The 12,354-nt window shown below is 51.3% G+C and overlaps 1 protein-coding gene across 1 annotated transcript; it reads right to left on the reverse strand.

Moving 5' to 3' along the window:
• Positions 1-159: 159 nt before the first annotated feature.
• Mxd3 (MAX dimerization protein 3) lies at positions 160-4,120 on the reverse strand. The gene is made up of 7 exons (XM_028772062.1): positions 4,071-4,120; positions 3,814-3,895; positions 3,510-3,615; positions 2,833-2,862; positions 2,589-2,703; positions 665-848; positions 160-584 (listed from the first exon to the last, which is right to left on the reverse strand). The coding sequence occupies exons 2-7, from the start codon at positions 3,881-3,883 to the stop codon at positions 469-471; spliced, it is 621 nt and encodes a 206-aa protein (XP_028627895.1). The 5' UTR covers positions 3,884-3,895; positions 4,071-4,120; the 3' UTR covers positions 160-468.
• Between the last annotated feature and the right edge of the window lie 8,234 nt (positions 4,121-12,354).

Here is a 12,354-nt window from a genome sequence, read left to right on the forward strand (position 1 = left end):
CCCCGCCTCAGCGCGTCAGGACTCTAGAGCAGTCCCAGACTGTTAGCTGTGCACTGCCTTTCACGTGACCCTGCCTGCCAGCTACTGAGCTTACTTCCTCTTTCCCAGTTGTGGCTGGGACTTCCTCAATCTCATGGGGGGTGAGGGGACTGCGGATGGGAACTTACAAAAGAGGATTTTAATGAAAATACTGTGCAGTATATATGGGCAGAGACCTGGGGCTTTGCCCAGGAACAAGAAGCTTACAGGCTTCCTGTCCCTGTGGGGAGCAGCAAAGCAGGGCCAAATGCTACATAAAATCCCCTGGAGGGTGGGGAGTTTGGCCCAGGCTCAAGCTGTGCAGCAGAGTCCAGAGCCTGCTCTCAAACGGTGGCTTCATAGTCTCTTCAACTTGTGGCTCTAAGCAGACTTGTGTGAGGCCGCTGACTGTCAGGCTCAGTCCAGAGAGAGTACAGGCGGCAGTGGGCATCATAGCCAGGTGCCAGTGCCATGTGAGTAGCTGTGCTCCTGCCCAGCATTGAAGGTCTGGAGGAGTTCTGTCTCAGTCCCAAACACCAGGCTCTCCACATCCACCTCCAAATCCTCTGCAAGGAGAAGCCAGTCAGGGGCTCAGCTGGCCACGTGCCCCGCCCCAGCCTCGCCCCTTCCGGGGTGTACACCCCACCTTGGTCTGAGTCAAATCGCTCAGAGGACAGGCCTGACGAGTCCAGGCTGTCAGCCCTCAGCCGGTCCAGCTCTCTAGCTCCTGGCAGCCCCTGGAGCTGCTCCAACTGCTGCTGCAGGCTCTGCTGTTTGCTTCGGAGCTTCTCCTTGAGCCGCTGGGCCTGCTGCTCCTGCTCCTCCAGCTTCTGCAGAACCCACAGGGGCGGGGACTGGGATCAGCTGCCTGGGGCCTTTATCTACAGACACATAACCCCACCCAAGGTGGCTTCATGACCTCTAGAGGCTACCACCTCCTACCCTTCAATAGAGAATTGCGTAGACAAGCACGGGTGCCCCCGTCTCAAATGTCTTAGGGCCTACTCACGTAGTGCAATGGAGTGGAATATAATGTCAGTAGAAACTTGGGGACTGTCGCATCCTGACAAGCAAAACTGAAGGATGTGGCCACACCTAGGTTTCCACCCACTGCTGTCCATGGTCAGAGATCCATCACTATCTGATCTCCATTTCTTTAAGTAATGGAGGGTGAAGCTTTTCACATCAAGTATACTTTAAATTGCTGCCAACGAAATTGTTGGACTACAGACTGAAAGGCTACCAGTTCACTAGGCAAAAGCCTGCAAAAGTCCAGATACTCATCAAGAAAGAGATGCAGCTCGGGTGAGGCTCTTGCCTAGTGCTTGCAAGGCCCTAGGCTTGGTCCTTAACCCATATAAACAAGGGGAGAATAAGCCAGAATACTCAGGATAAGGTACAGAAGGAAACATGTCCTCACCTAGACTAAACTATGGGACTGGGTACCATCAAGGCAGAGGGACCCCAGGAAGTTGGCAGAGTCCAGCTTTGTCTCAGGTAGGCCAGGAGAGAAGCCTTTAACAGCTGTCATAGGACTGCTTGGAGCCCAGAAAAGCAAGGCCTGCGTTTGGGAGAGGCTTGAGTTTCACTGGAAGCAGGAAGTAAGGGATCCCAGCTAGAGACAGCCCCCGTAGATGTACACGCAGAGTAGGAAGCAGCCTGGTAGAAGGGCCGCTCAGGAGATGCTGCCCAGGAAAGGGCTGACTGATGCCCATGTGCCAGCCAACCCGTCTAAGTACCACATTCATCTGCCTGAAAATGAGGTCAAACAAGGTCATAGGAGAAACCTAAACCTACATGAGAACCAGGACAGTTGGAGGTGACAGCAGGCATGTATGTGACAGTGCAGATAATGTGCTGAATGCCAATGTCACTGACTGCCCCGCCCTTTAATAGAGCCTGACAGCAGTGCATAACAACCATTGAGAAACAGGACAGGCATTATGATTGACTCTGCCTCTCATCTGCTGAACCTTCAGTCTGAGTGGAGCTGTTTCCTTCCATCAGATGGGCCCAGAAAGCAGGAAACATCCTCTTCTGTTGCCAAGGCAGCTTCTAACATGCCCACATGGTTGGCATACCCACTCCTGTCCACCAGGGGGCCTGCAACTCCACCCGAGCAGCAGCAAGGCCAAGTCCGACCAGCTAGTTCACTTGTCCTTTGCCTCCAGGCCTCCCACAACTCAACAATACCAACAGAAACCAAACCAGTAAGCCCTGAAGAGAGGCTAGGTACCAGCCCTCTGCAGCCTGCTGGATCACATGGCTTAAAACAGTATTTTCACCAGCCGTATACTCCCTGCAGAACCCAACAGGAAACAGACTCCTCCAAGGTCTCACAGCTAAGACTTAAAGTAATACTAACCATAACAAAAGGACCATTTACAAGGCCTCACAACAGCCTGGCTGGCTGTCTGCTTTTCTTCCCATTAGATGAATTCAGAACTAAAGGCACATAGGACTGACTCAAGTCACACAGGATGAAGGCAGTTCTCCAGCCACGCCATCCACACCACGAGACCACACAGTCTCCCAAGCACACTGGAGACGACAGACAGACAGCTCGTTACCTGGATATGCAGCCTGGCCCGGCGCAGCAGGCTCAGTGTAGTATATCGGGTACAGTCAACTCCCAAGGGCATCTGCTGCCTCAGTTGCTCCAAGCACCGCTTCAGCTGGGCTCTCCTGGAGGGGAAGGAGTCTGGAGGGCAGTACCAGCCTCACCATCCCAGCCAGAGGGATGGCAAAGAAGGAAAGGTCTGAGAGAGATGGTCCTTGGGACCTGGTACTGTTGGGGGCCAGGCTGGGACTCACCTGCGCTTCTCCAGCTCGTTGTGCACAGACCTGCAAATGCCAAGGGGAGGAAGTGAGGGGCAGCTGGAGCTGTGCAAATCCTCAGACCCCGGTTATTGTGCAGCTCCAAACTCACCACAGATATCTGTGCCAAGTAAGCCTTTTGTGAAGGCCCGTGCTCATTTAGGACACCAAACCCCAGGTAGTGACAAAAGCAATCAGACACAGACACACACACACACACACCCAAAGATACAGGACACTTGCCCAGGTATTTGCGGGGTCTCCCCCTGACAGCTAGGCAAGACAGGCTCCCTGGACAGATGTGACACTTGATCAAAAAACAAGCCTGCCAGAGAAATCAGTAGAGGGGAAACCATTTAAAAGGAGAATATGCAAAAGGATAGAAAAGCAGAAGTCTGTAGGGGAGGGAGTTCAGGAGTGTGAGTGAAGGGGAGCTCAGGACTGTCTTGTTACAGTGCCTGGCACATCAAAGGTGCTCTAGAAGTCCATGAATGGACACACACACACACATCATAAAAGTGTGTGTGTGTGTGTGTGTGTGTGTGCGTGTGTGTGTAGAAAGGGCAGATGGAGGAGGGTACCTGGCACAGAAGAGCAAACAAGAAAGTGAGAAGGGGGTTAGATGGGTCAGCTAAGGACCAGCATCCCTCCTTACACTGCCCCATCCTACTCACCGCCCACTGTTCAGCGCGCCAGGAGCTTGCAGGGGAGGCTTCCTCCTCCTGCAGACGGCCCCGGGACTGTGGTGTGGACACAGGGACGCATAACCGTGCTCCGCTTCTGCCAGAGAGAGAACACAGCCCGTCAGCTGGAGCCTCTGGCAGGGCGTAGTCAAGGAGAGGCTTTTGGCGCCAGGACCTTTTCCCCCAGTCACTCCCTGCACGGCTGCCTGCGAACTCCTATGGATGTGCGGGCGGCGGGGCGCCCGCTGCCCTCCAACCGTGCTCCATCCAGCCCGCGCGCGGGGTCTGTCCTCACCTCTCTCGCGCCTCTCCAGGAACTCCGCTGCCTGCAGCAGGACCTGGATGTTGCTAGCCACCGGTTCCATGTCGGCGACAGCCTACGGCGAGCGGGCTAGGGATGCTGGCTCTGGCAGCCGCGGTACCACTTTTGTTTCAATGTAACTGACACGGTGCCATAAGCATAGGGCCCGCCCCGCCCCCGGGCCCGCCCCGGCCCCGCCCCTGGGAACCGCGTCCGCCCCGCCCAGCCCGCCTCTTCCCGCCCAGTCTGACCTGGGCTGCGGCTCTGCGCTCTGAGGACGAGGTCTCCGCCGGGCCGAGCAGCCTGGACACCGGGCGCTGCGACCTGCCCCACTTCTGCGACAGGCAGTCGCTCGGGTCCTGGCCGGCGCGGGCCTGGGCGGCACGTGCGCGCGGGGCGCGGCCACATCCCCGGGGCGGGCCGCGAGCCTCCGAGACTGGGTTGGTTGGCGCGCGGCCCCGCCCCTGCCCGCCGCGAGGGGGCCCGGCTCGGGCGGGAAAAGCCGCAGGTTTCAAATTTGAAAACCCGGACGAGGAAGGCGGGGGCGAGCGGGGAGAGAGACGGCGATGCGCACGCGCCTGTGCTGGGGCGCGGACTCAGGACACTGTACGGGCCGCCTCGCATCTGCCCCTCGTTGGTCCTCGAATGGGAATCCCTCCTGGCTCTCCCGTCATTTGCAGGGAGGTTAATGTCGTCGTGGAAACGTCGGTTGTTAAGAGTTTCCTAAGCCAGGGCATGAAACACACCATCTCATCCTGGGTTCTGGAGCTTCTCTGCGGTCTCTGCTAGGTGTGACAACTCGGGGACTATGAGACAGCGTTGCGGAAGGGTTAGAGCCAATACCTATGTATTGGCCAGCAAGCAAGCAGCCGTCTCTCATTAGGGCCATTACAACCAGACAGCCCCTGGGAGGCCCATCTAGAACAAAGATCTGCTAGCCATCCGGTGGAGATACCACCAGCGGTAGCCATACCTATAAGTCTGGAATGGTGGGGCATTCTGAGAGTCCGCTGGACCAGAGAAGGGGAGACTATGAAAAATGGCCTAGGTAAACACAGGCACGTGCCAATCAGGCCCCTTCCGAAGAGGCTCTCTCAAAAGTCATCGCCAGAGAAATCACCAGCCATTTTTTTTCTCTTAAGAGTTGCTACTACTGTGTAACAGTTTGTGGACTGAAACAAAGGCATTGTGGCTACGGAGAGAGACACTGGAAGGTCTGCCCAGGCACAGAACAGCTCCCGACAGCAATCAACCTCATGTGGTTTGAGGATGTTCCCCTTGGAAGAGAGTGAGGAGCGAATTGACACAGTATCTCATGTGCAACAATCCGGCTATGTAACCAAAGATGACACTCCTGATACTCCTTCCAACTCCCAAATGCCAGGGTTTCAGGTGAGCACCATGTAGCCAGTGGGTTCCTAACCGTATTTCTCTAAGACAACACACACACAGTGCAGACACAAACCTCATGCATCTGGTACCCAGGAGACTTTGGCCTCAGAGCAGGATGGAGACAAAAGGGTTCTCCAAAGAAAGTTCCAGCAGAAGGAAGGCAGTGTAGTGTAAGTGAAGAGGAACTGAGTGCCCACATCGTCCTAGAAGCTATAGGGAACAGCCTGGATGAAAGGTGTTAGAGGTTAGCCTGGCCTAAGACCTCCTATGAATATGGGTAGGGTCGGTGCCAGAGCAGGCAGGAGTAACACTTCCTAGGGAAAAGGCAAGGTGTGGAGGTGAAGCACCTGCAAAACAAGGCTCCAGCAAGTGCTTTCCAGGCCCAGGCCCAGGCCCAACAGACGCTCCAGTGACCTGAAAGAGCCTCTGTCCCTAGATCCCCTGGGTCCTGTGCTGTCTGGGGATCCACTGCCCTGTCAGCCGTAGTAATTGGAGTGGGCTGTCTTACCTTGTTGTAATTTGTCATATACTAATGTCCAAATGGACTTGTGCTTTTGGGTCCCCAAGAAAGACAGCCTTCCATCTCCTGGTTCAGGATATAGTCCTGCTGTCCCTGTCCCCAGAACCTTGCAGTCCTTTTGCAAGTGTGGGGACCTGACTCAGACACTGGACTCCCTTTCAGTCACTTTCCCTTTGCTGTAGTAGAACTGATGCCTGGTACAACCTGTGGTGTGTCCAACAACCCGTCAGTTCAAGCTGGAGCTGGCCAGTGCCTCTCCTCTGCCTCCGAGCACACAGGTTCCGCCTTCACCCACTCCCTGCCTATACCAGCTGCGCTTAAATGCCACATCCTCCAGGAAACCTCCAGACCTCCCTCTTCCTTTGTACCCTCTAGAAACACCAATGTCCTGTGTCCCTTGAGGTCAGCTCTTCAGCCAGACTGTGACCCAGTAGCAGAGGAACACGGGACTGAGAAAAGCATCCGTGCTGAGGGTGCAGGAGCACCCAGCTCAAAGGCCACCTGGGAATGTCACCCCAGCCTGTCAGTGTGGCACAGCCCAGTGGAACCTTATGTGGATTCTTAACTGTACCTCTTTCAAGTAGACTTTTAGTGCTATTTTTGAGTATTTTGCCTCCATGTATGTCTATGCACCATGTGTGTGCCTGGTGTTCTGGAGGCCAGAGAGTGAGTCAGGATCCCTGGAGCTAGAGATACAGGTGGTTGTGAGCCACTGTGGATGCCGGGACTCTATCTTACATTAGATTCAGGAAGAGCCTCCAGCTCTTAACTGCTGCTGCATTTTCCTAACCCTTTCCAGTGATTTTGGTTTTGGATTTTTTTTTTTAATTTATGAGAACACTGTTGCTGTCTTCAGACACACCAGAAGAGGGCATCATATACTGTTACAGATGGTTGTGAGCCACCATGTGGTTGCTGGGAACTGAACTCAGGACCTCTGGAAGAGCAATCAGTGCTCTTAACCGCTGAACAATCTCTCCAGCCTGGAAAACCACCTTTTAAATGATGACTTTAGGAAATATATATCTTTGGATTATCACAGTCTTGAATATGCCAGTGTGAGTGTGTGTGCATGTGAGTGTGAGTGCATGTGAGTGTGAGTGCATGTGTGAGTGTATGTGTGAGTGTGTATGTGTGAGTGTGTGTGTGAGTGTGTATATGTGTGAGTGTGTATGTGTGAGTGTGTGTGTGTGTGTGAGTGTGTGAGTGTGTGTGTGTGTGAGTGTGTGTGAGTGTATATGTGTGAATGTGTGTGAGTGAGTGTGAGTGCATGTGTGTGATTGGTAGATAGTGCTTCCATTTGCTTCCTGAAAGCCTCCCTACCCAGTGGTGTCATACTTTATTTCTACACATTTTGCTTCCTAAGTCACATTATTTCAGACTTTGTGTGTGTGCACACATGTGCTGGGGATTGAACCTGGGATCTCACATGTTCTTAGAAGTGAGCTGACCCACTGAGTTACAGCAATAGCTCTACATATCAAGAAGAAACGTTTCCTGCAGCTGAGGGGGAAACTTAATGGTAGAGCCTAGTATGTGTGGGGCCAGGAGTCCTACTTGCAAAACAACAGCCAAGACTTTCCTGTTTCATCCCACATTTGCCAGCTCCTTCCTCCCTTCCTGTCTGACATGACTGGCCCTCTGCCGTCCTTGGAGGCTCTCCTTTAGTGCCTCCATCAGATTGGCCTGTGGTCAGGTGGGCCTGGGCTGTGTAAGAAGGTAGCTGAGCCAGCCATGGAGAGCAAGCCAGTAAGCAGAGTTCTTCCATGGTCCTGTCCCGTCTCCCCTCAGTGAAGGACTGTCACTATAAGATGAAATAAACCCCTTCAGCTTCCCTAAGTTGCTCTTTTGTAAGAATGTTTTACCACAACAACAGGAAAGCAAACTAGGAAGGACATTGCTATACTGTGTAACTTAGGGGGGAAATAGACAGGAAAGTTTGTGCAGCCTCAGTAGGCCTGGTTACCTATAGCACCAGCCACAGTGTGGTAGATGCAAAGATACAAAATCCAAAGATCTGGATGGAGGACCAGTTCTACCCAAATTTCCTCTTTCAAACCAGAATATATATATATATATATATATATATATATATATATATATATATATATATATGTATGTATGTATATGTATATTGGGTTGTCTTATTGCTGTAGTTTTTAGATGTATTTGTTTTCTGTATATGAGTGTTTTGTCTATGTGTTTGTCTGTGTGCCACCTGCATGCCTGGTGGCTGCAGAGGTCAGAAAGAGTCTAATCTCCTGTGCCACCATGTTGGTTCTAGGATTGAACCCAGGATCCCTTGCAAGAGTACTAAGTGCTGTTAACTGTGAGCCATCTCTCCGGCCCCCAAATCACCGTTTTTCCCACCTCCACCTGATGCCCTGCCTCTAACCACTGATGAAGTTCTGGTGTTCTCCAAAGAGACACTCTTGAGTTCCATTCCCAATAACAGATGTCGCTGTCTTTGGAAATTGGGCCTGTGTAGAATTAAGTAAGATCATTATAGCATGGTTGAATATGACCGTGTCTTCATCAAAACGGGAAATCTGGAGACCAACACTTAGTCAGGAAGATGCCATGTGACCAGGGGACCAAGGTCTGCAGCAGTGTGTCTTCCAGCCAAGAACTGCAAAGACTACAGAGATCAGCAGAAGCTAGGAAGGAAAAGTTATCCTCTAGATAAAGCCGGGGGGGGGGGCACCCTCCCTGTGGGGCAGCAATGATCTGTTGTTTGGGCCTCGAAGCCTGAGGTGAGTTGTTACTGCAATCCTAAACAAATTCAAGCAATTTCTACCACATTGATGTCACCTGATTTTCCTGTCAGGCTGTGCAGTCCGTGGAGAAAACAGTGTTTATCTTTGTTTTAAAAAGAGTGTGGCGACCTGAAGAGATGGCTGAGCAGTTAAGAGTAACTCTCTTCCAAGAGGCCCTGGGGGTTGAATTCCCAGCAACCACATGGCAGCTTGCAACTGTCTGTCACTCCTATTCCAGGGGATCTGACGCCTCACACAGACATACATGCAGGCAAAACACTAATGCACATAAAATAAAAATAATTTAAGTTATTTTAAAAAAAAAAAAAGACAGGTGGTAGTGGTGAAGCCTTTAGTCCCGGTCCTCAGGAGGGTCTCCGTGAGTTCCAGGACAGCCAGGGCTACACTGAGAAACCCTGCCTCAAAAAACAAACAAGCAAAAAAAAAAAAAAGGTGTGTGTACACACAGGCATGTAGGTACCATTGCCACCTGTGGAAGTCAAAGGACAACTTTTAGGGTAACATCCCTCCTCCCACATGGGAACTGTGTGAAAGAAAGAGGCACGGGGCTGGAGAGATGGCTCAGTGGTTAAGAGTACTGACTGCTCTTCCTGAGGTCCTGAGTTCAATTCCCAGCAACCACATGGTGGCTCACAACCATCCATAATGAGATTGGATGCCCTATTCTGGTGTGTCTGAAGACAGGTACAACATATATATATGTGTGTGTGTGTGTGTGTGTGTGTGTGTGTACATATATATGTGTGTGTGTGTATATATATATATATATATATATATATATTAAAATCTTTTTAAAAAGAGAGAGGGAAGGACACGGGTACAAAGGAAAATGACATTACTGAGACATTGGTTTCTTGTGCCAGGAAAACATTTTGCAAATCAATACCAAGATGGCCTGGAGGTGGAGAAACAGGACCACCAGCTAAAAGGGGGAAATGGTGGGGACACTCTCAAACACCCATCTGCCTAACAGACTTCTGGCCTTAGCTTCCTTCCATTCTAAAGGGTGAAGGTACATCCATGGTTCAGTCATCAGTTGTCTGTGCTGTGCAGGCCGGGGCAGAGGTGCCGTGACCCCCTAGATGACCAGCACCCAGTTCCATTTCTTGGGGTCTCTCATTTGGAACGTCACTCAAGGTCACATCTCCAGCTAAAAATTGTGCTAAAGGATCCGGAAACAACCATGCCCTTCCCACACACTGAAGGCCCCTGTAGAGTGAGAGGGACCTCCCGATGTCCACCACGACCCCCCACCCCATCAGCCCCTTGTTGCCACTGGGAGTGAGAATGAGGAGCCAGGCTCTTGGAGAGCCAGAGATTTGATGTCTAATGGCTGCACTGAGGGCACCAGGCAGTCCCAAGCTAGAGACAGGCAAACTGGACCCCATGGGAGGAAGACTGGCAGAGGGCAGACACTGCAGACACCTGGGAAGGTTGGTGGAGAATGTTATTCTGCTCTACAGCTTCCTTGTAGAGACAATTTTGGAATTTTGGTTTCTTTTAAAAAACACAGAAGGGGCTGGAGAGATGGCTCAGCCATTAATAACATTGGCCGCTCTTTCAGAGGTCTTGAGTTCAATTCCCAGCAACTACATGATGGCTCCCAACCATCTGTAATGGGGTTTGATGCCCTCTTCTGGCATGCAGGTATACATGCAGATAGAGCACTCATATACATAAAATAAATAAATCCTAAATAAAAATTTAAAAACATAGAAATGGTATAAGACTGTTTTCATTTTAATCTCAGGTGTGGGATACGTGTGGGATACGGGGCTGGTTCAGATGGTCCGCAGCAGCTGACTATGATCTGCCTCGTGCTCTACCAGGGGGTGTGATTGTGCCAGCTGCCGATAGTTTCTGTGATGTGGACTCCTGGGGAGTTTCAGAGGGTATATGAATGTTAGGGTTCCTGAGAGGGGTTGGTGGTTGGCACTGATTGCTGTTGGTCACAGTTTGTTAAGTGTTGTAAACAAAGAAGAAACAGAAGAAATTAGATATCCTGAAGGCAAAGATCAAACTTGCAAGGAACTGGATGTTCCTAATCTGCAGGAAGTAGTCTGACAGTAACATTGTCCCTTCCCCCTCTATTTTTCTTTCTCCCTTGTGTAGTGTTAGGGGGTTGAAAGGGTGGAAGAAAGAAAGTAGCCACAAAGTAGCAAACACTGGCTATAGTCCTCACCCTGCAGCCTGTTCTTGGGCCCTTGAACTGCGTATAGTCAAGTGTGGGCACCTGGGGGTAGGCTGTGTGGGAAGGGGAGACTTGCTCAGCTTTCTTAACTGTTTTTCTTGAGCTGTTATAGAGTGTATGCAAAGCCTCAGGTAGTCTGGGAGTTTTCTGGTATAGAGGGAAAAAAGTGAGTCCTAGTCTGCCTTGAGGCAGGGCCTGCCTGACACTCGTGTGAAGTCCGTGGGGTGAAGTCTGTGGGGTGGGCTGCGTGAGAATACCCCCAGAGGTTCATGTGTTTGAATGCTTGTTCCAAAGCTGGTGGAACTGTTTGGGCAAGATTCGGAGGTGTGGCCTTGGAGGAGGTGTGTCACTGGGGGTGGGCTTTGAGGTTTTAAAATCCCAGACCTCCCCAGCTAGCTTGCTCTTCCTCATGCCTGTGGATGAAGATAGAAGCTCTCAGATGCTGCTCTGGCATCCTGGTTGCCTACTGCCATGATGCCTGCCGTCATGGTCATGAATTCTAGCCCTCCGAAACCGAAAGCCTCAACAAAATCCTCTTTTATTTGGGAGACAGCGTCTCACTGTATTGCCTTGGCTGGCCTGGGGTTCACTATGTAGACTAAGTTGGCCTAGAACCCTCAGAGATCCTCATGCCTCTGCCTACCCAGTGCTGACTAAAGGTGTGTACTACCATGTCAAGCAGCACACTGTCTTCTGTAAGTTGCCTTAGTCATGGTAGCTCATCACAGTAACAAAGAAACAAAGACAGGCAGCTTCCAGTGAGCTCACAGGGAAAGGTCTGTCTCTGTAGAAAAGCTTCCTAGGTTGTGGCACCCCTGACAGGCTGTGGCTGCTTGTCTGTTACCCACATGGGTGCTGGAGGTTTGTCTTTGCTTTTCCTTGGAACTTTCAAGAGTATCTGTGGGTGTTCTGCCTCAAGGCATGGTCACTGTGGGTGATCCTAGAGGGCGCATGGAGTGGCAGACAGGGTCTCCCTTAGCTGGACTGTCTGGCTGCTGCCCCCTCCCTCCACAGACTGGTCCTTTTCCAACACAGGTTCTCTCCCCCACCACCACCCTATGTCACTGTTGTATGTGTAAATGTCTCTGCTGGCCTTGCAAAGGACACTGGACTCTGGAGGTCCCCAAGCCAATGAGGGGAGAGGGAGAATCTGGACAGGAGGCGGGGGGCTTGCTTAAGCTCAGGGCACTGCAATAGTCCTTTTTTTTTTTTTTTTGGTTTGGTTTTTCAAGACAGGGAACAATCCTTGAGAAAGTGGGGACCCTCTGTGTCAGAGTTTCATATATTTACTGGGTATTTTTGTTCGTTTATTTTTGAGACAGAATCTCACTCTGTAACCCTGACTGGCCTGGAATTTAGAGAAGCCTGCCTGCCTGCCTGCCTGCCTCTTCCTCCGCAGGGACTACCATACCTGATCTACTTATTGGATTCTAAAGGAAACTTTAGTTTTCCCAACCTTGTGCCTCTAGAGTAGTGGTTCCAGCCTTCAAATGCTATGACCCTTTAGTACAGTTCCTCCTGCTGTGGTGGCCCCCAACCATAAAAGTATTTTCACTGCTACTTCCTAACTGTAACCTTGCTACTGTTATGAATCATAATGTAAATACGTGTGGGTCTTAGGTGACCCTTGTGAAAGGGGTCTGGACCCGAAGGTT

This window comes from Grammomys surdaster, unplaced genomic scaffold (genome assembly GCF_004785775.1).
Source record: "Grammomys surdaster isolate TR1022 unplaced genomic scaffold, NIH_TR_1.0 211, whole genome shotgun sequence".
Taxonomy (NCBI): Eukaryota; Metazoa; Chordata; class Mammalia; order Rodentia; family Muridae; genus Grammomys; species Grammomys surdaster.